The 27,804-nt window shown below is 40.9% G+C and overlaps 1 protein-coding gene across 2 annotated transcripts in view; it reads left to right on the plus strand.

The window, feature by feature from the left end:
* Positions 1 to 25,236, plus strand: part of ST6GALNAC3 (ST6 N-acetylgalactosaminide alpha-2,6-sialyltransferase 3) — a 312,788-nt gene extending 287,552 nt beyond the window's left edge. For both annotated transcript variants that reach the window (XM_045028921.1, XM_045028920.1), the window contains exons 4-5: positions 21,005 to 21,112; positions 25,050 to 25,236. In XM_045028921.1, the coding sequence (XP_044884856.1) occupies positions 21,005 to 21,112; positions 25,050 to 25,236 (295 nt within the window). The remainder of the gene's footprint in view (positions 1 to 21,004; positions 21,113 to 25,049) is intronic.
* Positions 25,237 to 27,804: the final 2,568 nt, after the last annotated feature.

Genomic DNA, 27,804 nt, shown 5'->3' on the forward strand with positions numbered 1-27,804 from the left:
AGTATGATAGGATTTTGCCATTTTGCCTTATTCGTTCAGAACAGTAGATGTTACATCAGCTGACTTTCAGCAAAAGCAGACAGAGTAATAAATTAAACCATAACAATGCCTCAGTCCTGCTCTCACTGAAGTCATGGCAATACTGTGATTGGCTCAGCCCCTAAGACATAATCAAAATGGCCATGGTCTTTCCTTTCTCACTGCACTCAGCAGCTGGAAAGCTGGCTGACCTGGCCCCATCAACATTCCCCTGGAGTAAGAGGATCTTTGGGTGGTATACAGCAAGCCTGGGGGCTCTATGATGGCCTTTCTCCTGCCCCTGGAAGAAGGGCTGTAGCCAAAGAAAAGAGTTTGTGGCTAGACTGGATTCCCCCTGTCCCCAGCTGCCAGAAAAGCTTTTGCTCAAAGTCCCTAAATTGTGCTTGGTGACTGACCTAGTGCTGAGAAAGGCCAGGATTAGGAATGCATAAAAGTGATTTAGACCAGTGGTTCTCAACCAGGGGTACGGAGAGGTCTTCCAAGGGGTTCATCAGTTCATCTAGATATTTGCCGAGTTTTACAACAGGCTAGGGAAACACTAGCGAAGTCAGTACAAACTAAAATTTCATACAGACAATGACTCGTTTACACTGCTGTATATACTTTACACTGAAATGTAAGTACAATATTTATATTCCAATTGATTTATTTTATAATTACATGGTAAAAATGAGAAAGTGAGCAATTTTTCAGTGCGCTGTGATGCTTTTGTATTTTTATGTCTGATTTTGTAAGCAAGTAGTTTTTAAGTGAGGTGAAACTTGGGGTATTCAAGACAATCAGACACCCAGAAGGGGCACAGTAGTCTGGAAAGGTTGCGAGCCACTAATTTAAACCACGTTTGAACACACCCCACTGAGTTGCAGATAGTGCAGATCCAGTAAATCCCAGCATCAGCATGGCCAGATGTCTTTGTTTATGTAGCACCTTTCATCAAATTGCTTTACAAACTACACAGGTACAGGAATCCTTTCACATGCTATGGAAATGCAGCCACTTCAGGGGTGGAATGTGGAAGCTGTTTGGCAGCACAATAACAACAAGGTGTGGCAGCATAGGGGAAGTGAAGAATACTGATCTCAGTTGAGCCCCTCCAACATCATACGGGGACAGTGGTTCAGCGTCAACAGAGAGAGGAGAATTCTCCTACTGAACCATTTCCTAAAGCATCCTGGATTTTCCTTAAAGGTCTCTTATCCAAGTATTGACCAGAACTGACACTTCTTAGCTTGCAAGAGCAGATGAGATGATAATGCAAGGTGGCACGGCTGCAGGTGTGGGATAAGGAGTTACAGTGTTAAGGAGAAACAGGCACTATCTAGTACAGAAAATTAAAAACACTCAACATGGACATTAGTCAGTATATAAAGATACTCCTTTTCTATACAGACACATTACAATGTATATTTATCTCTCTATAGAGAATACATAAGTATAGATGCAATAGATCATGGTATGTGGAGGTATAAAGGATTTATTGGCCCTCGTTTAGGTTGACCTGCATTCTTCATGGCCTTGACATTTGTGAGCAGTGTCATCATCCCAACGCATGCTAATAAAATCTTCATACCATATCACCAGGGTGAACGTAATATTAAATTCTTGCCTGTACCAGGGCCTGGCTCCGGGCCCCCGGAAGGGATGGGGACTTAGGCAAAAGGAGCGGGGCTGGGGGGGTCCCGGTAGGGTGCCTGGGTTAAGCCTCTCTTCCCTCAGGGAGGCTCTGGCAGGCAGGAGTCTCTAGTCAGGGCCTAGCCAGCCAGCCTTCTCTCACAAAGTGAAGGATGGAGCTGACGTCAGCCCCAACTGAGCTGAGCTCTCCCCCTTTTAACCCCTGCCTCCAAGCCTGACCCTACTACAGGGGTAGAGGGTTGGCAGTAATAGAGCCCATAGCAGCTTGTTAATCCTTTCATAACCAGCGTGGGATTTGTGTAGCCCCTCACATAACTCCATTACTTCCCAGTCTAAGTATAGGAACTAATATCCTGCTGTTATTTCTTTTCTCCTAACCCTTTGTCTGTCTCATCTATTTAGATTGTAAGCTCTTTGTGTATGTACAGCGCACAGCCCAATGGGGCCCCAAACTTGGGGCCTCTCGGGCTATATCTATGCTGCAGCTGGGAAAGAGCCTCCTAACCCAGGTGGACAGACTCTCGAGCCCATCCCACCCCTCTGGGTTTGACAGCCCAGACTTCAGCCTGAGCCACGACATCTACACAGCAATTTTTAGCATGCTAGCTTGAGGAAAGCTAGTGTGTGTGTCTTTGTACCCAGGCTGGGAGGCTCACTACCAGCTGCAATGTAGACAGACCCTAAGTGCTACCGTCATATAAATAATAAACAAAATAATATTTTTGCAGCACTGAACTCTGATGCTAAAATTCAACTGGAAGTTAGGTGTTTTGATTATAGATTTGGATATTTATGGAAACGTTCCTGTAAAGACTGTTATACAGGAGACATGCAGGGGAAGTGAGACAAGATATTGGTACAAGGATACGGAGTACGTGTCAAGGCACCAGTGGTATATTTAAAAAAAAATTCCTCTGTTCAGCCTTCATTTGCTTGTGAGAAATGAAGTTCCCCTGTTAATGACATGGCTGGTCCCTTGTAAGACTTCTCTGGATGATCATCACTCACTGGAAAAGGCAGCATGCTCAGTTAAATACTATACAGGGAGAGAAAAACACAATGCCCGTCTATCCCCATCTGACAGTACAGAATGGAGTAATTAAATTGATACAGAACCCACAAATCTAAAAAGTAAACAGAGAGCAATGTCCTCAGCTGGTGTAAATCAGTGTAGCTCCATCCCTGAGGATCTGACCCAAAGGCTTGAGTCTCCCTTCCCCTAACTTGATCGATCAAGATCAGAGTACAGTTTCAATCTAGCCATTCTCCCATATTCAATGTAGAAAATTACAAAATAGTAGTCTCCATTGCCAAGCCACAAACACATGCTGTGTCCCTTTTGGAATTTGTCTCCTATTCACTTTTTCTGGTTTTGTTTTTTGTTTTGTTTTTAAATAAAATGGTTTGTGGGAAATACAAGTTACTTTCAGCCAAGGGTAGATAAATGCTTTTCAGTATCTTGTCTTGACAAGGTGAGAGCTAATCGGGGAATTTCTCTTGTGTTCACCTACAATAGATTTCTCTAAAGCATGCAGCTAGGAGTACTAAGTATCCTAATACTGAAAGAAAAGGGTGGGAAAGCCTATCAAATTAATTCACTCTGGGGATGCTGGATTAACTGGAGCTCTGTTTATTTTACATCTTCCTTGGAGAAAAAATGTGCAGCATAAAAATGTCAGGTGTGTGAGTTCAGTGTATTTTAAGAGAAGTATTTTATTTGTATCAGCACACTATTCTTTTTCAACTGCGCACATTTCTGAGCTTAGGTTCTTTTTTTAGTTATGAAAGGGGAGAGCCTCAACCCTGTTCCAGCCCCTTCATGCCATGTGAAAGGGCCTGAGCAAAGTAAAGAAACCCACAAATCCCCTGGGGCAGAAACGGCAAATGACAGCCATAAGGTGCCTTCCAAGGACCCTTGCACAAGCCCTGGTGAAGGGGGCATGTCAGGGGCAGGGCTGGGGGCAAGAGAAGCATTTTAGGGGGCGGGGGGGGGGTCAGGGCACAGCGCAGAGCACTGCAAGAGATTCCAGGCAGGGCTGCAGCACATAGGGCAGACTAAGGAGGCTGCCATAACTTAGGGTATGTCTACACTGCAATCAAAGATGTGTCTGCAGCATGCATAGACATACCTGAGCAGCTTAGGATTACCACCTTCAAGATTCAGAAAAACTAGCCACTCGCCACTCCCACCACTCCCCACCAACCAAAAGGATCCCCAGCATCGACAATAGCAAAGTATTACTAATATGTTTTAGAGATCCGTTTTACACAAAAATAAGAAAGAAACTGTATATTTTTATATTATTTTGTCACTTTTCTTACCTTGTCCTAAGGTAAATGTTTGCAAACTTTGCGCATCGTATCACCTCTTAAGTCTTTTTTGAATTTGTATTTGATTTTGCTTCTGCCTGCAAGTTCTTATTTTTAGTGGTGACGTCACAGAATTCCAGCAATGAGTACTTGAAGTTGCATCTAATGGAAAGACTGAGGCATTATGCAAGAGGCCCAGCCAGGGAATTATGGGTACTAAGGGGGCGGTGCCAGGAGCTCTGTAAAGGGCTGAGGAGAGCTGATGGGTGCTGGCTGTCTGGGGTTTGAAGATAGTGTGTGCCTATGAGAGTCAGGTGGATTGTGCAGACAGTAGGGGGTGCTGGGTGTCTGGGAAATGCAGGGAATGAGTGCTGGGTGCCTGCAGGAGGTGGGGAGGCAGGGGCATCTGCAAGTCACTCCCACCGCTTCCCCAAGCACACCAGCCATACCTGCCAGAGTATTAAAGGATCTTATGATGAACACATCTGGTGAATATAAAGCTCTGTTGCTAGTCCATCTCTGGTACAGGACCGTGATGTGGTGTCAGAAGTAAACTACAAAAAGAAACAGAAGAGACAAAGCACTAAGGGTTGCAGGATCTCCTCAACACGCCACTCTTCAATGCCCTAGAGAACTTCAGCTTTGACAAAACCTTTGGAATGAACTAGGGTGACCAGATGAGAGGAAGAAAATATCGGAGTGTCGCATACGGAGTGTCGCCAGCGGAGCAAAAAAGAGAAGGGGGGAAGTGCCACCAGCGGAGCAAAAACACCGGAATGCGAAATATCGGGACAAATTGCGTCCCAACCAAACATCGGTCAGGACGCGGGACAAACGCCTAAATATCGGGACAGTCCCGATTTTATCGGGACGTCTGGTCACCCTAGGAATGGACAGAGTGGAAACAACATCTTGAAAGCAATATTTGTCAAGATTGTTGCCAAGCTCTACCAGGAAGCTGTTGATATACAGGTATCTTCTTTAATTTATGCTGTGGGGAAGCAGTCAGAGCATATGTTTAAATCCTTTCATTTTACTGAAGACAGTCATAGAGATTACTATGAAAGCGTTCTGGTTATGCTTGTTGCATACTTTATACCTCAGAGAAGTGTGATTTATTAAAAAGCATGTTTTCACCAGCGAATTCTGGAGCCAGGAGAAAATGTTGAATGTTTTATAAGAGCTCTGCATACATTGGCTAAAATTGATTTGGGGAATGCAAAATATGAAAATATTTGAGACAAGCTGGTTATTGGGTTAACGGGTAAAAACCTTTCACAGCAGCTAAAATTGAAGAGGGATTTGACCTTAGCCACAGCTACACAGAGAGCAAAGCAATCTGAGCTGATGAGATAGCAAAACCTATAACAATTTGACAAGCTTGAAAAACCTGAAACTAGTGGAGAAACAGACACTTGAGTGTTAAAAGTCATTATCATAAAACTCCTGATGCAAGGAGAGAGAACTCCCAGGGGGGCTAAGAGGGACAAATTCCAGCCTACATCATCCACAAGGTGTGGAAAAAGTCATATCCCAAGAGATGATGCATGTTTAATCAGAGGCAGATAATGTAATACATGCACAGAATATGGACATTTTGCAGCTGTGTGCGATACCAAGAAGTCAGCAAGTTGACTCATTGTACAGAAAATCAAGAGCCATTGTTCCTGGGATCTATCACTTGTGATGACATAGAGCCTGCCTGGAGAGTGAAATTGAATATTCATGACAAGACTATTATTGACTTTAAAATTGACTCGGAAGCTGATGTCACAGTCATCTCAAAAGGAACTTACAATCACATTCAACCCCACCCCTCCCAGAGCTGAAGTCACCTGATAAATCTCTGACTAGCCCTGGAGGTATGTGACCAAAGGATTAAAGACCAACAACATTCTCAGCTGCAGTTCAGGAGCCATGATGGGGGTAATGAGAAAGGAGGAAGAACTTAATGGAGGATTTGATGATACTGGACTTTTGAAAGGAGATTTAATACAAATCAACTTAAGAGACAACGCTAAACCATATAGTGTACAAATATTCCAACGAGAGGGACCTTGGAAGAGACTAGCTGCAGATTTATGCAGATTCACAGGACATCATTACCTGATCATTGTGGACTATTTTTCCAGATATATAGAAATAATGTACTTGAAAAGACATACCATATTGCAGTGTTATTCAGAAAGTGAAGTGTACTTTTGTTCACTTTGGTATTCCAGAACACTGCAGCAGAATTTAAATCATTCTGAATGAAATATGATTTTGACCATATTACTAACAGCCCACATTATCCACAAGCAAATGGAGAGGCTGAGAGGGCTGTTCTGATAGCCAAGAAAATCCTACAGCAGAAAGATCCATTCCTTGCTCTTCTGACTTACAGATCAACACCAGTAGCAGCATCTGGGGATAGTTCAGCGCAACTCCTGATGGGAAGACAACTCAGAACTACTGTTCCCGCTTTGGAAAAGAACCTATTTCCAAAGAGGCCGGCCTTGAAGTGATTAGTCAAATCAAATAAAAGGGCTAAAAGAGCTTGTGAACAGATGTCACTCAGAGAACTGCCAGGTCTAGAATCTGATGACCATGTTCATGTCCAGTTGGATGGAGAAAACGGATGGACAACTACAGCTATGGTAAAGAAAAAGAAATCAGCACCCAAAATGATCTGAATATGCATGTGATCGAGACCAACAGTAAACATTTCAACAGAAACCATCCACATCTACAGCTTGTTCCTCAGAAAGAACGATCAACAGAGCAAACTCGGCAGATGCAGAACAAGAAGAAGACTCAAGGATTCCAAACTGACCATAGCCTGTTGTTACAACTAACGGCCAGCCGGATGACCAAATTGTATGCATTCAGGTTGTATAATCAGAAAACCAGTATGATTCAGAGATGCTTAACAGACAGATATGTACTGAACCTCAAAGACAGCATGATAGTGTAAGTATTGTAAAAGTTAGGAATGTAGAACTCAAAGGAGAAGATGGAATGGAATGCTAAATTGTATTATACTGTTCAGTTGCTATCTGGCACTGTGTACAAAACACCATATTTAAACAAACCTGGCAGAGCATTCAAGGATCTCATGATGAACACATCTGGTGTGCATAAGCAAGCTCTGTAGCCAGTCCACATCTGGTACAGAAGAAAATGACAAACACTGTCTAAGTTATGCCAGGGACCTCTTCAACATCCTGAGCAGCCCAGGATTGGGAGGGTGCAAAGGTGAGTTAAAGTCACCTTGTCCCCCACCTTCCCTGGGCTGCACTTCTTAGAGATGCAGCACAGAATTTCAAACTAAATCTTCAGTGTAGACAACAGTTGTTGAAGGTACAACAAATGTAATTTTCTTACAAAAGTATAAAAGGAGAGAGTGTCAGACATTCGAGAGAAGGGAATGGTACAGAGTTGAGACAATAGAGGTTTTTCTTATACCAATATTAATCAGTGGGTTTGTTCCAATTATTTTACACCACTTTAGCCAGTCACAAGATTTCTAAACAAGTTCTTTGTTAATTTCACTAAATCAGGATACTTCCCAGAATTTTTTCTCTTTTTGGGGATGGGAGGAAGGTGATTAGAGGGAGGGCAAAATCTATCCCTGAAATAACTTGTATTAGTTTTTCCCCGCATCAGTTCAGAAGCTTTTCAGTTTGAAACAATCCTAGAAGATGTGAAGATAATTCCCTAGAACATGCCGTTCCCTCCAGAATTATGTTGTGAACTTTAGGCCAGGTTCAGTGCAGCTGCTTTGAGCCAGACAGTGAGTGCTGCAGCTGCAGAGCTGGCTTAATCCATGTACAAGTGGATCCTTTGCTGGCCCAGAGGCTCTTACATTACTCTCTCTCTCCTCACTGCTGGTAAAGCAGGGGAAAGTGGGCATAGCCAAAACAAAGAGGGCATGGCCCTTTGTGACCACCCCAATTGGTTGCTTCCAGGGGCCATTTGCAGCTGCTGTATATTTGAGTCACTTAAATCACTTATTTTAGAAGCAACTTCCTGATGCTTCAAATTATGCCCTGTAAAATGGGGGAAACAATACTTACCAACTTCACTGGGAAGCTTTGTGAAGCACTTTGAAATAATGAGTGATCCTCACAGGCAGAATTTGTAAATGATCTGCACTCGGAGGGTACAATAATGTGTGGTACAAGTACATAGACAGATGCGAGATCCTTGAATGAAAGTTGCTATACGTATATACAACGTAAATTAGTGGGGTCCGTAAACGGATCGGATTTGTTCAAGGTATAAATGATATATTCTTTCTTAGATCACATTCATACATGGCATCTATTAAATGGTGCGATTTGCCCCTCGTGTGGAAGGCATGCACAATGTGCTCTGCATCATGTAAGCCTTGCTACACAGCTGCAGGTGCTACCAGGGAAACAGGGGTGTGTATACTTTGTTCTCCTGGTGTACCTCGAGTGGGTCATTGACCTAGCCAGCACAGGCTTGAGCAGGATCCTGGGAGGGATGGAGCAAATTTCACACCACCTTTTGTTCACTTCAACTCCTTAGAGCTCCTTAGAGCCCAATTATTCACATTTTGGGCCAGATCCTAAACTGGTGTAACTCAGCATAGTTCCACCAGCTGAAAATATGGCCCTTTATGTGCATGAAGTGACTTTCACACAGGTGCTTTATGATCAGAAAAAAATTACACTAAAAATGGTGCCTTCTTATCCCTCAAATCTATTCCGTGTGTGCATTTAGGGGCTCTTCTGCCTCAGCTGTTCTGACACAGTAGCTATTGTGACAGGTGTAGTATATAAACCTAGAAAGAATAGGAAAAAAATGTTCCCAATCTACAATTTTTTTACCACTCTTAGCACTGCAGAGTCTAGACAGCTGTGGGAGATTTTTTATTGATTAGTGCATCCACAGAAATGTTAAGCAAGTTCCAAATGCCAAATCTTTACTAATGTATGTGCACTAAAGAACTGCAGATGTCAATGTCATCTACTGTATAATACACCTCCATTGGGTCAGGGTTATTGGTAATCATGCATAAGCAGCATGACTTTTAGATCTCAGGTGAAATTTGCAAGATGGGAACTTGGCAAAAACATTGTTCTATTTATGAACTGAGTAAACAGTGTTCTCAGGGTCCTCTGGGACCAGGATTTGCACCTGGGACACAGAACTGATAGCAAGGGATTCAAAAGAAACCAAAAACATGTGTGTTTCTGGAGAGGGTGAAGTTAGAATGAAAAATGGAAAAAGGGGGAGGTGGAGTTATGTAGGACTTTTCTTGTTCTCGCCCAAAATCTAATATTCTTTTGTATCTTGGAATATAGTCTTCCATAGTGAGCATATCTGAGATACTGTTCATATCTGAACAGGCAGTGTAAACTGCAAAGGCCATGCAGCTGTAAGAAGCTATAGAAGTCAGAAACTCCCTATCTCTATAGGGGTTACCCTCTGACATGAAAAGATTAAGTACCATGAATTTTCCTGTACAAAAGTCAACCTTAAAACAATATTGTCTGTGGCAGTGTTTACGATTGTAATTATCCCTTTAGTTTGGTTCTCCTGCTTGTGCTTTGCAGTGAGCCAGGTCTGCATGATTGCTCTTGATAAGCAAGATTGCTCTTTCTCTCCTCTGAGCCCGGCAGCACAGTCCTTTCAAGCAGCCCACTGTGCTTGGATGAAATAACTTCCTTCTCTTGTCACTTGAGTTCACAGCTGAGCAGGAATGCATCAAAGTCAGGTCAAGGAACCAGAAATGAGGAAACCACAAAACCATGGGTAGGAGAAGCTGGTTCTTCCCCCCCCACCCCCCACCTCCTCTCTCCTCAGGGTTTTCACGTGTAATAGCACATGAAGAAAAGATTGTACAAATGAATTTATATATACAAAGACATGCTGCGGATTCCAGTAAATGCAGTGATTTGCTCTTAGTTATTTTAAATTTTATTTTTACATTTGTTGCAAAAAATTACAGATATTAGGTCAGATCTTCGTGTTTATTTTTAGAAAACAGCAGACAGGCACAAATTAATGCAACATCAGCATTCTTTATTTTGGTCAGCCTAGGAGCATGTGTCTCCTCTAGGGTGCTCACACACACATTATTCAGAGCCCCGTACAGTTGTTGCTTCTTGTCTTCAATGAGATGGTCTTTAGGGGTGGGACTGTCTTTTGCTATGTGCTACAGCAGCCAACACAAATGGGGCCCAATCCTGATTCTGGCCTGTAGGTGCTACTGTAAAACAAATGGTAAATAATAAAAATACTATAACAGGACAGTGAGTCATAATAAGACTGGATGCCCAGGTGCTCTGCAGGAAGACTGGGTGGTATATGCCTAAATGTGTGGACTGTGCAATATGATTGCTGTTTTGAATGTGGCTTCATGGTTCAGTGTGTGGAAAATCTGTTTAATGAAAACGCAGTGGTTTTGGGGGGAATCCATCATTTGAGCACAAAATATGCCTTACTAGTCCCCTCTTGGGTACATCTATTCAGGCATACTCACAGCCTGAATCCAGAATTTGGTCCACATTGCTCGTAACACATTCCACTTGCTTAATCTTTGCATGAAACCATACACAATGGATAACAAAACATCTGTCAATACATAAATGTTTCACTTTACAGAATGACCTGCAGCACCATGTGGGGTTTTGAATGTGTGAAACAGTCTGCTTGCTGCTTGAGGGACAAGGGCTGGTTATTATTAGATGTTCTATATTGTTACAGAGCATACAGTGGTTCCGTGCATGCATGCACACACAAATGAGTGAATAATTATGGTAAACAACTCCCTAACAGGTATCCCTGTACAAAAGAAAAATATAAACCTTTTTCACCAAGCAAAATCAATTCTCTGTTTGTGCCTTGTTCACGGCCCTTCTTATGCCACTTCTTTCTCTGCAGAAAGCATGCAGTAACATAAAAACTATTAGCAACAAACCGTAGAATTATAATTGAATAACAACAGTAGCCTTTGATTTACGGAGAACAAAATCAAACCTGAACTAGTCAATGCTCTTTAGCCCTTTGGAGTCCTTCTCCTGAGCCAGACTGCCTTCTCTAATTCCTGCCAAGCCAACAACTTGCTGAGTTCAGACCCAAATGCTCCCCTCCCATGAGACAGGCACACAAAGTAGATTTTTTCATTGTCCAAAGGGGAGGGGTTCTACCTACCACAAGAAGAGAAGGATTTGGCCCATAGCTGCCTGGCGGGGAACCTTGCTGTTTACTCTGGATGACAAAGGTGATGTGTAATTGATGTGCCTATCATTGGAAGGTGCTACCCCAGCAAGAAAGAGCTCTTTGTCCAGACAACCTGAGAATTGTTGCATTAATCTGGTGAGCGCAGAAATAACCACTGGGACATCTGTCTGAGCAACTGAGTTTTGAGAGAGTGGCAAGTATTTTTAGTAGGATACAGATACTAAACTTATGGATATTTAACAATAAACCAAAGCCTGGTTTGTTGGAGACAAACAAAATCCATTATCTCAAACCAGGGAACATCACATACCCTATGAGGACAACTGGATGTAGCTTATGAAATATGCTTTTCATATGTGGACAAATCTGGCCTTTGAAAGTCTTTTTGCAGCAGCCAAGAATTCTCCGCACCTGGGCTGAGCAGCAGGCTCAACAAGGCTCTGCAGGCCAGATTTTCCTGGTCCTTGTGCAAACGCATTTGGGGAAGGCGCAAGGATTCTTCCCTGGTTCCATTTCCCGCTCAGGGGCAAGACGGTGGAGCTCATGAGTTCTTCTGCTGGGGCAAAAGTCACCCCAAAGAGGGAGAGGAAGAGAAGAAGCAGGGCCTCCCCACTGTCCAGGAGAGTTGGCCCAACACCTGATGAGAACATGCGGCACCCTCCCTGGGAGAAGATGCAGTGTAGACACAGACACTGAGTTCTGAGGTGTTCCAGGGCCTCTTTAAGACAAAATACCTCGCAGAGCTCACTGCTCCATGCTGACCCTAACACAGACCCAAGCTTTAAAAGCACAGTCTGGTCTCAGATATTGAACAGCTCACAGAAAACTGATCATGTTGGAAGGACCCTAGACAATATGAAACGTCCTGCTTCACGGATCATAGCTGGGAATTCATTTAAGCCAATAGACTTAAGTACATTTACTTAATTTATCAAGGGATCAGTCCTGCTCCAGTAGCAGTCAATGGGAAAATGCCTGCTGATTTCAGTGCTGCAGTGTCAGGATGAAATGAGAAAGAGCGCCTACAAAAACAAATGTATTACGTTTTTCATCTGCCCCTCCTGCCTGGGCCCCAGGAAGTCCTAGTATTTTAAGCTGTCAATGTTGAGTTTGTTCAATTGTTTTACAAATATATATTTTTTTAAATGAAGCAAAAAATGGGTATCTGGTTAGTTATATTGGTCAAATACTCTCTGTACTAGTATCCAGTGCAAGCCTAAATGCTGGAACAATTTGTATAGTGGGGGTGCTGAGAGCCATTGAACCAAACTGTAAACGTTGCATATAATGGAATCCACTTCAAGTCAGGGGGTGCAGTAGCACCCCTACTTCCAGCACCTTTACCCCACCCATTGATTTCTCCAAGTTAGGAATTAAAACAAGGGGAGAAAAAATAGTTGTCCTGACTTAGCTTGATAGCTTAATTTGTCATGCTCGTTATCTCATCCAGGAATCAGAAACTGGCACGTCAAGGGTTGTTTTAAAAAAAAAAAGTTAAATATTCACTGCAGAATTGCCCATTGGAAAGGATCGTTCACCCAACCATGGGATTATCCACATATTTAAACATAGAAGAGCTAGGTTTAAAAGTGTCTGTAAAATTATGAAACAATTGAATTTGTGCTTGAACAAAGAAAAGAGCTTCCTGGGATTTTTCTATTAGAAACAGAACTTTGATGATGATAGAACTTTTACCTGATTTGAATGCACTCAGCCTTAATCTTTAAAAAAAAAGATGTGATGCCTTCTGTTTTCCCCTGATTAGAGAGAAATCCAATTTTTCCTTTGTTTAGCCTACATCAGAACATATTAATAGGTGTCGAAGATTGTTTTTTGTTTTCTAGACCAGCATGAAACATACTACTTTTTTCTTTACCGAGTTTCATAAGTTTTCCCACCTTTTAAACAGCTTTGTAGCATACTATGAAGCGCGAGGAAAAGACATCTGTCTGATTGTATTTGATTATCTTAAAATATAAAACAATGTTTTATGTATCACATATTGCAGTAGCAGCAGAGACATGCCATTATTGGACAAAGCCAAATATGGTAAGGTATATTTAACTACTCATAAAACTGCCGGAAAGTGGAAGTCTAAGGGCTAACTCTTGTCCCTGTCTGTGCAGGCTTAAGCAGATCTTGAACAAGCCACTGTCCCCTCAGTGAGGGATATGTAGTGCTTGCAAAGCAACCACATCCCATGCCTGCCCCAGCAGTGGAGTCCATGACATTATACCCTTAAGAGCTGGAGAGTGATTTTTTTAAAAGGCAGCTTTGTAAAGAAACAGCACCTCCCCAAAGCTGGAGTAGTGTGCTGTCACAGGTAACAAGCCTCACGGATAGGGGGAAGCAGTAAATATGATATATCTCAACTTTAGTAAGGCTTTTCATTCTGTCTCACATGACCTTCTTATAATCAAACTGGAGAAATATAGCCTAGATGAACTGACTATAAAGTGAGTGCACAACTGGCTGGAAAACCATACTCACAGAATAGTTATCAATGGTTCACAATCGAGCTGGAAGGGCATATCAAGTGGGGTCCCTCAGGACTTACTCCTGTGTCCAGTTCTATTCAATATCATCGTAAATGATTTAGATAATATCATGAGAGTACACTTATAAAGGTTGCAGACAATACAAAGCTGGGAAGGGTGGAAAGAACTTTGGCAGACAGCATTAGAACTCGAAATGATCTTGACAAACTGGAGAAATGGTCTGAATTAAAAAGGATGAAATTAAATAAGGACAAATGCAAAGTACTACCTTTAGGAAGGAATAATCAATTGCACAAATACAAAATGGGAAGTGACTTACTAGGAAGGGGTACTGCAGAAAAGGATCTGGGATTATAGTGGATCACAAATTAAATATGAGTCAATGTAATACTATTGAAAAAAAGCAAACATCATTCTGGGATGTAAGCAAGATAAGAGAAGTAATTCTTCCACTCTACTCAGCGCTGATTAGGCCTCAGACGGACTATTGTGTCCAATTCTGGGTGCCACATTTCAGTAAAGATGTGGACAAATTGGGGAAAGTCTAGAGAAGAGCAACAAAAATGATTAAAGGTCTAGAAAACATGACCTGAGGAAAGATTGAAAAAATTGGGTTTGTTTAGTCTGGAGAAGAGAAGACTGAGGCAGGGCATGATAGTCTTCAAGAACATGAAAAGGTTGTTATAAAGAAGATGATGAGAAATTGTTCTTTTTAACCTCTGAGGACAGGACAAGAAGTAAGGGGCTTGCATTGAAGCAAGAGAGATTTAGGTTAGACATTAGGAAAATTTTCCTAACTGTTAAGCACTGGAACAAATTACCTAGGGAGGTTGTGGAATCTCTGTCATTGTAGGTTTTAAGAATAGGTTAGACAAACCCCTGTCAGGGATACTCTAGATCATATGTAGTCCTGTCGCAGAGCAGGGGATTGGACTAGATTACCTTTTGAGGGGTCCCTTCCAGTCCTACAGTGTGTGATTTACAGGATCTGTGCTATGTCCCGACCTTTAAGCAGTCCCTTGGAAGGACCCTTTCAATGTGCCAGACTCCCAAGGACCCTAACTGTATGCCAGACCCCAGGGGTCACACTCTTCCAACAGGGCAGGTCATGCAGCCTCAACACTCTTGTTTCTCCCCGTGCACTCCGCCCAGTGAATCCAACTGAGGCATACTCCTGTTCAGAGACCTTTACCCTCTTCAGGGGTCAATGCACTTCTGCAAGTATCTGCAGTGACTCCACACAGCCTTTTCAAAAGAGAGCAGGGTTTATTAGTCAACTGGACCACAGCAGTGAGAAGTCCTTAGGTTAGCATAGAAAAACCAAGGGTAAGGCAGCATTCTGACTGACCAGTGCCAGAGCTCCCTTGAGCCATGCTGCTATAGGAACATAAGGACATAAGAATGGCCATACTGGGTCAGACCAAAGGTCCATCCAGCCCAGTATCCTGTCTACTGACAGTGACCAATGCCAGGTGTCCCAGAGGGAGTGAACCTAACAGGTAACGATCAAGTGATCTCTCTCCTGCCATCCATCTCCACCCTCTGACAAACAGAGGCTAGGGACACCATTCCATACCCATCCTGACTAATAGCCATTAATGGACTTAACCTCCATGAATTTATCTAGTTCTCTTTTAAACCTTGTTATAGTCCCAGCCTTTACAACCTCCTCAGGCAAGGAGTTCCACACGTTGACTGTGCTGTGTGAAAAACTTCCTTTTAATTGCTTTAAACCTGCTGCCCATTAGTTTCATTTAGTGGCCCCTAGTTCTTATGGGAACAAGTAAATAACTTTTCTTATTCACTTTCTCCACACCACTCATGACTTTATATGCCTCTAACATATCCTCCCTTAGTCGCCTCTTTTCCAAGCTGAAGAGTCCTAGCCTCTTTAATCTCTCCTCATATGGGACCCGTTCCAAACCCCTAATCATTTTAGTTGCCCTTCTCTGAACCTTTTCTAATGCCAGTATATCTTTTTTGAGATGAGACCACATCTGTATGCAGTATTCAAGATGTGGGCCTACCATGGATTTATATAAGGGCAATAATATATTCTCCATCTTATTCTCTATCCCTTTTTTAATGATTCCTAACATCCTGTTTGCTTTTTTGACTGCCGCTGCACACTGCATGGACATCTTCAGAGAACTATCCATGATGATTGCAAGATCTCTTTCTTGATTAGTTGTAGCTAAATTAGCCCCCAGCATATTGTATGTATAGTTGAGGTTATTTTTTCCAATGTGCATTACTTTACATTTATCCACATTAAATTTCATTTGCCATTTTGTTGCCCAGTCACTTCATTTTGTGAGATCTTTTTGAAATTCTTCACAGTGTGCTTTGGTCTTAACTATCTTGAGTAGTTTAGTATCATCTGCAAACTTTGCCACCTCACTGTTTACCCCTTTCTCCAGATCATTTATGAATAAGTTGAATAGGATTGGTCCTAGGACTGACTCTTGGGGAACACCACTCGTTACCCCTCTCCATTCTGAAAATTTACCACCTTCACTTCCTCACTGTCTGCCCCTTCGTCTTAGTCCCAGGCAAGAGCTGCTGTGTTTCTTTGAGCTCAGTTTTTATCAGAGCCTCCTGTCACCTCTCAATCCATTGTTCTTTTGCAGAACCATGGTGAGTTCACATTTTCAGCCTGCAGGAGCATTTTTAAACATCAATTGTTCAGTCGTTGGGATTCCCATTGTCCCTCCGGAGCCTCCATTCTTCTTAGCGTGTGTGCAACGTGCCTCAGGTGGCACGTGACCAGGATTCATCACCAAATTTGGTCTGTTGGTTGGATCATAAGCTCCTCCGGCTTGGGACGGACAGTGATGGGGAGTTCAACGTGAACGCTGATCCATGTGATCAATGCACTCATTAAGGGTGGGATTTTCAAAATTGTTCGGTGTCTGTCTAACTCTGCTCCAATTAACATCACCTGAGCACTCTGGAAAATCCCACCCTATAAAGTATGAAAAAGCTGGAGTAGACACTTACTGAGCATTCAGACTGTTAGCTTTCTAAATGAAATCACTCCAAGGATTTTAATTTTCAAATGTAAAATATTTAAAGTCTGTATCCTGAGAGGCTCTGGGCACCTTCCACTCATACCATTTACGCACTGGTATGTAATAGCATGCACAACGTAAGGTGTTTTTGTGTGTGTGCGCGCTAAAATATGAACATGTTTAAAAGAAGAAAATCTGCAAAGATAGGATTTGGCACGATCTAGTGTGTAGAACACTGGGCTGGTCAGCAAAATAGCTTGGTTCTTTTCATACCTTTATCATGTGTGTAACCTGGGCCAAGTCACTTCATCTTTTTGTGCCTCAGTTTTTCCATAAAATGGTATTTACAAAAACTGGTCAAAATATTTTGACAGAAAAATTTTTCCATGGAAAAATGGAGTTTCATCAAAAGTGACATTTTCCACAGAAAAATATCATTTTCAACTTTTCAAATAGGGAATGTAAAAAAAGTTTAATTTCAAATTGAAATTTTAATTTTTTTGATTTTCAAAAGCCTATTTTTTAATTTAATTTTAAATGAAAAGTTCTCTCCATCTCCTCTTTTCTTTGTGACACAGAATACAATGAAACAGATGATGCAAAATGTTTTTTCTTTTCCCTTTCCCATTAACTCTTTAAAATTTCTTCAACTTCAGAAAAGTTATATACTGGCAGTTTCATGTTTTTCTTTTGGGATTTTGTAACTTTTCAAAGCTTTTCAAAGTAGAAGAGGAAAAGGGAAAAAGTGGGAGTGAGGGGGGCTTGAGGACCCCCTGGAGGTTTTTCATTTCATTGGACTTGGTGGCAAAAAGAGGACCAGGGAGAAAAATGAAAATTTGATGTTTTCCAAAAAAGTAATTTGCAAAAACTTTTTAAATGAAAAATTGTTCTATTTTGAACCCTGAGGAACAAGAACTTAGACACTTTTAATTTTTTTTCAAAATTGTTTTTCTGTGTGTTGATCGCTTCTAATATTTACTCACCTGTGTGAAAAGCATGTTAAGATCTACAGATGGAAAGCACTCTCTAGACCTGATCCTGCTCTGTTGATGTCTGTGTAAGCTGAGCCATTGATTGCATACCACTTGAATCTGTGCTCAGTTTGAGCTAAATGTTCAGATTAGTGTTTCTTGATGAGGTTTTGAGGCAAAGAGTATTTTTTAATAAAGGAAAAAATCCCTTTGAGCAAAAAGAACCATATGGAAATCAGAGGTTAAGAACATGTGCATTTTCTCTTATGTTATTTGAAATGGCAATCCAGATTTCTGTTTATATGTTATCTAAGCTTTTTTCCAGATACCTAATTTGCCATTGAGGTGCAAATTCTTAACAAATTATTAGTTCTCTACATTTTGTATGGAACTATCATCAATCCTTTCTAGCTCAGTTATAGAAAACTCCCATAAACATAAAACCTCAGTGTTTTGAAACTTGAAATTTGCAAATAACTTAAATTCATTCCTTTTAAAAAAAATTGAAGTGAGTGATATTTTAAACAGATACAGTCACATCCGAGGCCCCAGTTAAGCAAGATACGTAAAGCACATGTCCAGCTTTAAGCATGTTAAGTCCTATTGGCTCCATTTGAACAACTTGTGCTTAAAGTTAAGCACATGCTTAAATACCTTGCTGAATCAGGGCCTTAGTTAGGAGCGTGAATTAAATCCCAATAACTAACATTTCTCCGAAGCCCTAATCCTAGGAGATTGGGCAAAATAAGCTTTTCTATTCCAAGAGAAATAGAGCAAATAACTTTTGCTGACCATTGCCTTGTTTTCACATTTTCTGTATTGCTTTCATTAATTCGTCAAAATATGTTTACAGTATCAATAGAATTCCAAGCTGTTACATTTTATCCAGAACTCCCATTATTTTTAACTGTGTTCCTTCATTAGCCACATATATTCAGGAAGAAAAAAGAAAAGAAATGTTTTGTTTTGAAGAACATAATCTGTATTCTGTTACGTACTCCATCTCCCAGGGAAGGTATCTGGGAATTTACTCTGCTATTTTTATTTATCCTGTCAGTGTAGTATATTGATGAGAGGACTAAAGTCCAGTGGTGTTAAAACAAGACATGAAATATTGATTAATTCTTTTTAAAATTCCTTTTTACTCCTGAGCATAGCAGATTTCAGATGCTGCTGTCAATATAGTTCTGTCCAATAAGCCTCCGTTATCGGAAAGGTCCTGATCTTCATAGTGCTCTGATAAATGGTTATTATGATCTTAAATGGTTAGCCCAAGGTTAGTGTGCTTCTGCTGCGAGAGCAGGAAGCTTATTAGAAGCAGTACAGCTCAACATGGCCGATGCTACTCTGTATTAACTGCTTTTGAATACCCACTTCAGTTCCTCATGATTTGGTTGGGAATTATGGAAAGGTTGCATATTTCTCTATATAGGAAAAAATTCTGCCTAGAATAACTGGAGAAACTTGGAGTGGGGGAAGATAGATAAAGAGATTTAGAGAGAGTGGAAAAATGAGCCAACATCCAAAGCTGGTAATAAAGCACTAAGAAAATGCACAAACTACTAGAAGCAATTTACCTGTGGCAGTTTCAGCATGTAGCTGCATTTCGAAGTGTAAAAAGAAATAGGACTGTAGAAAACCAAAAGGAATAATATGCTTTGAAAAGGAATATAAGTGGTTCATAGCTTACATTTCATTGTTAATACACTGGCTGAAAGGTCATATTTTAAATTATATGTCTGTAAGCCTATTTAACGACAGCACTGATAGCACCATTCCTCTGAGAGAAGAGCAAGTAAAATTAAGCAGTTTCTGATTATAACTACATCAGTTACCAAAGTACAACACTATTCAGAGCCAGGCTGGTGAACGATTGATAGTTTCACTTGTCACCCTCCCTTATTTGCACATGGATACATTCTTCAGCACTAACTTATAATATTATAACACTGATTCTGGCTTCCCTGGTGGTCTCTTTGGTACACAAAGGCAGCTGAATCAGATAAAAGAGAATTTTCTATGTGGTGTAAAGTTGGCAGAACTCTACACCTCCCCCAACATACAGATAATTTGGGGAGTTCCAGGAGAAGAGGTGGTGTAGCCAAAGCATCTCTTGCCACAGCAAGTCCCTTTGGGAGGGCCTTTGCACCCAAACTTAATTTAGAGCAACCCTTAGACTGCTTTAGCTTGTGATGGAGAACAGACAGGTCACTGGCTGTGCCCAGAATCTAGGGGCTACAAAGGTGGTATACAGCCATCTTTCCCCCTCTCCTTCCCCTCACTCCACATCTTCCTGAACTGAGCTCAGTCTTAGGGCTACATTTAGCTAGCTTTGTGACTTGATGTAAACATTTACCACATGGATTTTTTATTATTAATATTTAGTTAATCTCACTAGAACTGAAAGGCACATACATTCTCTAAGAAAAGCTGGACATTAACCAGTTTGTATGCAGGGTAGAATTCACAAAGGTATTTAAATGGGAGCTAGGCACCTAAGTATGTTTGTGAATCCCACCCTTAGTGCCTAGCATATTCCTTTTTATTCGAGATATTAAAGCAACATCTCTTGCTTGCTCTGCTCACGTGGGAAGTTCTGTTGACTCCCAATAGTGCTGCTTGTGTGAATAATGTGAACAGGGTTTGACCTTTATTAGAGAATATATATTTTCTCAAATAGGAGCCATTTGGAAATTGTGCGTCAGATCCTTATTTATGTTATTAGTTCTCATTCATGCAAGTGGTCCTATTGCTTTCAGTGGAACTAGTTGCATGAGTAAAGGTTGCCAAACCAGACCATATTCCCTTACATTTCCCTCCCTGATATAAGTATGTCATCTCAGTGAATGACACAGAGTTTTATTGATTCTACCAGGTGATTGTCAACACAACCTTAAAAGTTGCATTTTGTGTGTAAACTTACAATATTCATGTAACATTCATGACATTGCAGTGATAGTTATTGTGTACATGAAGATGTGTGTGTGTATATAAGTGGGTACACATCTCTTTTAATTTGACTTCTGGCAGTGATTGTTATCTGTCATCTATTATGCTACATTAATTTGGCTTTCAAACGTACATATAAATTACTTTCCACCTTACGGGACATGAGTTGTTTGACTTCAGATATTTAGCATATGGTTTTTCTTCTCTAGGCTCTAGCCTGAGGCCCCAACCTGGAAAGAACGAGAGAACACCTATAACAATTCAAAATAATTGTATATTTTTGACAGATTGTCAAGTTGCTTAATGCCTTTTGGCTCAGGTAACAGTGATATTTCTTTGATAAAGTGTTAGTAATTTCTCATTGCAATTTGTTGTGTTTGGTGTTGTATTTTTACAGAGTCCAGTCAGGTTCATATCTCAGCACTGGGTGGTTTACCTTAATTCTGGCTATGGATGCCTGCTATAGAATTCATGTCTATGGGATGATAAATGACACCTACTGCAAGTAAGATCACAGGAAATTATTTTCATGCATCTACAATTCTGATATCTTGTCCAAAAATTCACAATTCATTTTAATATCATAAATCTGAGAAATGGATTAGGTATCTATTTCCCAGTGTTTTGCATTGATGTGATGCTATATTGTCAGTGTATTTAGTTCTGATATGATAAAATAAAAAAACATTTATTAAACTTTAATGTCAAATGTCATAGGGAACTTTTTTAATCAAAGACTTTCTGCAGTCTTGGAGTTAGCTGGGAAATGGAGAACATTTTTGCTCTTTTGACAAAGTGTACTTGTTTTCACTGCTCGAACATGTCTATACAAGAAATATTAATCTATTAGCTCACAGAATACCAAATGCTCTTGGAAATGAGGAACTGATTATCTCAGGATGGTTACCTGAAACTATATTACATCACTAAATGAGCAACCTATCTGAACTTTATTTCTAGGTATATATATGGTCTGCTTGAGTAGCTGGGGGTTTCTCATTGGAAAACAAAACAAGTCCTCTGAGCTTTATCAGGGTAGCGTGACATAAATTCCTACCAACAATAGTTGGTGATCTAGCATTGTCATACATCATATTCTATTATCATAAGTTCAACCACCATCTTAAAAATCCAGATAAGATATTTTTAATCTATAGCATAAAGAGAATGGAATGTATAATAGACACGCTGCTTATTCACAAAAGCAGGAAATTCAGTCAAGTGATGTAAAGTAATAAAGCAAGCCACGTTTTATGTTAGCAGGGCTAGTTCAAGCAAACCTGGAGCCTCTGTAACCATTTGATTGGGTGTACAACTTCTACCTGTGCCCACACCCTTGCCATTCTCTCTGCTCCGTATTGGACAGCTCAATGCTCATTGACACCAGGACATGGAGAAAGGAGTTAATGCTCCATACTTGGCTCTTTAAAGTTAGGCACCTACATAAGAGGATGATTTTCAGAACTCTCAGCTCCTGGTAAATGACCTAAACAACATCGTGGAAGGTTGCACTCTCAGCCGGCAAGCCCCCTCAGGGCTGGGCATGGCATAGCAGCTCTTTCCCATCTAGCATCCCCTGCCAAAGGTCGATCTGGTTCTGCAGTGGTTCACCTCTTCTTGTAACTCAAGCCTCTGGCCAGATCACTTTAAAATCTCTCCCCTCCGGAGTAACAGAAGGTACAACTAAAAGTCCAGAAACATCCCAACACAAAAGATCCTTCTGCCCCCTCTTGGGCTATTACTCAGCCCATCCTTGAAGCTGTCTTGCTCTCAGACCAACCTTGGACTTAGTAGTCCTTACCTTGGCTTTGAACACCCCTTCCTTAGGGCTGGCAGGGAAATGCAGGCTCACCCTCTGCTCTAGGTTCCAGCCCTGGGACCCTGTATTAAGCAACTAGGTCTGCTCTTTCATACATACTGCTGTTTTCCTGGGTCACTTCCTACCTCTGAGCCCCTTGCACTGCTTCCATGTAGCCTGTGCTTAACACAGTCTCTCAGGCCTCTGACTTCTCCCTAAGTTCTTCCAGCTTCTTTTTTCCTCTGCTGGAACACTGACCCCTCAGGACTCCCTCTTGGTACCTTTCCCCCTTTCCAAGGCTCACCACAGCAATTAATGCTGTCCCCAAGCCCTTCTTCTGTCTGCCTGAGGCCCTTCCTAGAGAGAGAAAACTCCCTATCTTCTCTCCCTTGAGTCCCTCAGCAAGACCTCACTTCCTCCTTTTATGAAGAAGACCCAGCTCCTTCCCAGCTGGAGCTAATAACAAATCAAGCCTGACACATCATTCAGATGCAGCAAAGTGAGCTAATTGGCTGTCAGATTCCTGTTAACCTTCATTCAGCTATGTGGTAGACATCATATCACAGTCATCCAGACTGAAAGGAGGTGTGGTGTTCTTTGGAAAACATTACAAAGGCCATGAGAAAAGGAGAGACATAGCTCAAGTTTTTCATAGATTCCAAGGCCAAAGGCACCATTGTGATCATCTAGTTGGACTTCTTGTACAGCACAGGCCATAGAACTTCCTCAAAATAATTCCTAGAGCAGATATTTTAGAAAAATTTACAGTCTTGATTTTAAAATTGTCAGTGATGGAGAATCCACCACAATTCTTGGTAAATTGTTCCAGTGGTTCAATACCCTCACATTTCCACCTTAGTTCCAGTCTCAATTTGTCTAGCTTCAACTTCCAGCCATTGGATCATGTTATACCTTTCTTTGCTAGATTAGAAAGCCCATTATTTATATTTGTTCCCCATGTAGATACTTATAGACTGTAATTAAGTCACCCCCTTAACCATCTCTCTTTTAAGCTAAATAGATTGAACTCTTTGAGCCTATCACTATAAGGCATATTTTCTAATCCTTTAATCATTCTTGTGGCTCTTCGCTGAACCCTTTCCAATTTATCAACATCCTTCTTCAATTGTGGACACCAGCACAATATTCCAGTGTAGTCACACTTCTGTCAAATACAGAGGTCAAATAACCTCTGTACTCCTATTGAAGACTCCCCTGTTTATGCATCTGCAGGTCACATTAGGTCTTTTGGCCACAGCGTCACATTGGGAGCTCATGTTCAGCTAAATATTCACCAGGACCCCCAAATCTTTTTCAGAGTGACTGATTCCTAGGATAGAATCCCCCATCCTGTAAGTATGGCCTACATTCTTTGTTTCTAGCTGAATGTATTTACATTTAGCCATAAAAAATGCATATTATTTGTTTGCACCCAGTTTACCAAGAGATCCAGATTGCCCTGTATCTGTGCCCTGTCCTCTTCATTATTTACCACTCCACCAATTTTTGTATCATCTGAAAACTTTATCAGTGATGATTTTGTTTTCTTCTAGGTCATTGATTCATTGATAAAAATGTTAGCGCGTAGGGCCCAGAACTGATCACTGCAGCACCCCGTTGAACACAGACCCACTCAATAACAATTCCCCATTTACTGTTACATTTTGAGACTTATACGTTAGCCCAGTTTTGAGTCCATTTAATGTGTGCCATGTTAATTTTATATCATTCTAGTTTTTAATCAGAATGTTGTGTGGTACCATGTCAAATGCCAACATACTGACTTATATTACATCAACGCTATTACCTTTAATGGGCAGCAGGTTTAAAACAAACCTGGCCTTAACTCTGCTGGCCATAGAGTTCTCCTTGTGTCACTTTACTTCCCTTATCAATTTTCTATATGTCGTAACTTCTGATTTATATTTATATTACTATCAACTTCCCCTTTCTTCTATTTGTTATATATTATGTTTTTATTATTTCTTATAGCTGCCTTCACTTCCACTCGAAACAAAGTTGTCCCCATAGAGCTCAACCAGGACTCCTTGCTACACAGCCCTGGCATAGAATCAGTAAACAGCACAGTAACATTTCACCGTGTCCCTGATAGGGTGGGATGGGGGTTTCCCTATAGCTGCAGTTCTGGCTGCATTGCCTGATTAGAAGTTATTTTGTTTGTTTTAGCTTAATCACTTTCTAAGAACAGCAGAGCAAGAAAGATCCCCCTCCTCTTTTGCTTGCTAATATCAGCTGCCCTGTGCCCTAGTCAGACAACCCAAGGGCCTGTTGTGGGCAGTAGGACTACACAATGAGAGTCTTTCATTTAGAGAAACTGACACATTGGGTAACTTTTGCAGTAGGACAACCCAGGGGAGTGTCCTCTAGGCCCTGACCATAATCCTATACAAACTAGTAAGGCCGGTGTACCTTAAGGACTTGTATTTATTTATTTGATCTATTAAAATGCACACAAACCATACTGTGCATATACTATAATGGAAAGATTTCTTACACGATAGCTTTTAATGCAGTCCAGATACAAGACACATGGATGGGATTCCAGTGAATACAGTTACAATGTATATAATGGATTTCCTGGAAAATGTGTTAACATGTATCTGTGTTTTGTTTTCTTTCCCAGGTCCGAAGCCTTTCGAAAGGTCCCTTACCATTATTATGAGCCAGGAAGAGATGAATGTGATGAGTACTTTCTGCATGAAAATGCTCCCTATGGAGGTCATAGGTTTATCACAGAAAAGAAAGTATTTGCTAAATGGGCCAAGAAGCACACAATAATATTTACACACCCCAACTGGACACTGTCTTGATGTTGGTTCTTCTTTAGTAGCATAATGTTACAAAAATGTCTGTTTACAATGATCTTGCTTACATCTGACAGACTTTCTCACACTAGATAAACTAAACTAAAACTCGATGATAGAGAAGTTGATGGATCAGCTGTTAAGCAAAACTTACCAATTTGTGGAAGGCAGATGAGTTGCTTATTTTATCACTAAGGGTTATATACTACATAATGCACTTTACATTTTGACTGCATTTTAATTAAAGACAACAGCCATTTCCAGATAGCAGTGATTTCATGTTATATACAAGCATGCCCACGGAGTGGTGGCCCTTAGAAACTTTCCAGTTGCCTTAGGTAATTAAAATGACTATTTGCAGTTAGTTAACCTCAAGATTTGCAGTACTAAATGTAACTTCCTACAGGCAAATATAAGGGAAGATGATAGATTCTGAGGTAACTGTATTTATTTGTCTTACATACAACTGGATAAATTTTAAGGTCCACCAATGTGGCAGTTTGTATATACTTTCACATGCATCCACACTCACTGGGTGTGCTAAAATTAGAGATGGGGTAAATACTGATTCCTGAACTATAGATAACTCCCATGTGCAAAAATATTCATAGCTCGAAGGCCCATAGGTAACACAGAAGCTCTGGTTACCTACTTACTTCCATATCGGTTGGCCTCCATCATCTTGAATGATGTAATTCATCTGGACATCGTCTCAAATAGTAGTATTTTTGGAGGATGACTTTCCAGCATCCACCAACATTAGTTCACTTTTTGGGACATCACCCTAAATTGTACCTGGTTTTTTGAAACAATAGCTCTACAAATGGTGTAAAAACAGGATGGTGGAGGACGCCTAGGGATACGAGAACAGGACTTGGAGTACAAAACTCCTGAGTTCTGATCCCAGTTTTAACACCGAATCCCTTGCAGCCTCAGACAATTTATTTCACCTTTCTGCCTCAGTTTTTCCACCTTTAAAAATGGGGATAATACTTATCGACCTCACAAAGGTCTTGTGAGGATTAATGAATGTCCATGAAGTGTTTTGAAGGTGGAAAATGGTACATAAGCATTTATTATTATGGCCTCACCAATGGCACTTGGCATAGCCAACCTACAAGAATGTATGTGAGGAAAGTGGCAGCCATGTCAGGGTCTGATCCTGCAAGATGCTGTGCCCCTCTTTTTATACTGGGTGTTCTTCCTAATGCTGAGTTCCCTCCACTTTCAGTTAGAGATGAGGGTTTATCGCAGCAACAGGGTAGCTCTTGAGTTTTTATACTTACCCGACTCTAATTCAAATACACTGTTCAAAGTGAACCATCACCTATTTCAACTGCAGCAGAACCATTTTTAATTTGAAAATAATTCAACTACACGTGATCTTTTTTTACTGTATTTCAATTAATGTTTAAGTCTCTTTCAGTTTGAAACATTTCCTAAGAACATTTTAGCACCTGGAATGTCAGCTTCAACACTGTAATAACCAATACTGTGAAACTTGAAAGAAGCGTGTGTGGTGCACTCACACTATTAAACGGGAAACTTTGTATGCTTTTATAAATCAGGAAAAGGGGATAGGAAAAACCTATTTTTACATGTTGCAGTGTTGTTATAGCTGTGCTGGTCCCAGGATATGAGAGAGACAATTACCTCACCTTTCTTGTCTCTCTATTTTTACATGTAAGTATTTGTATACTGACTGAATTGCCTAATGTATATTTGTATATGTAAATCTATATTTGATATGTCCAGAGCATATATATTCTTCTTCAACATCATTAAGTGCCACCCTTCTGTAATGAAGAGGAAACACCATTCCCCTTTGTTGTTGAGAGTGATGTCCATGCTTCTTCTTTGTTTCTCTTGGACTATGCCACTGGCTTTTTCCATTGCAGCATCTTCCTGATGGTTTTTAAAATACATGAGCTTTCTCCTCTTAATACCTATTGTGTGCCGTAGGTGTGCCTGGTTCGTGGCAGGCACAACCCTGATGGGATTTTGGTTAAGGCACTGGACTAAGCCTTGGGTGATTTAGGTGCAGTGCCTGGCTCTGTCACAGGTCACTTGATCTCTCTCTGCCTCAGGTCCCCTTTTTCAGAATGAGAATTATCACATTTCCTTACCCCGTACTTTGTCTTTTTCTTTGACTGAAAGCTTGTCAAGCCAGATACTGTCATGCCCCAATGTGCCTGTACAGCGCCTTGCACAATGGGGCCACAGTCTCAATTGGGGCCTGTAGGCACTTACATAATATACAAATAATCAAAATAATGATTAAAATGCCTCCTCTCCCAAGAGTTTAAAATCTATTATAGACCAGTACAGCAAGGGCTGAAAGAAAGCAAGGATGGGGAAAGGGTAATGTAAGGATGAAGGTTGCAGCGGTGAGCCCATGAGCTAGATTTGCTATGTGCAGACATATCTTGTCAATTTGAATGGATAAATAGAAAGTTAATAAAAGGAGCTGCAATGAGGGATTTAAAGGAAGAACAAGGGATGCTGGGCACACTGCGCTATGAGGGATGTTCTCTGCATACGGTACAAGGGCAACATGGGGAAATGTATGAAGTC

This window comes from Mauremys mutica, chromosome 8, assembly GCF_020497125.1.
Source record: "Mauremys mutica isolate MM-2020 ecotype Southern chromosome 8, ASM2049712v1, whole genome shotgun sequence".
NCBI classification, from domain to species: Eukaryota; Metazoa; Chordata; order Testudines; family Geoemydidae; genus Mauremys; species Mauremys mutica.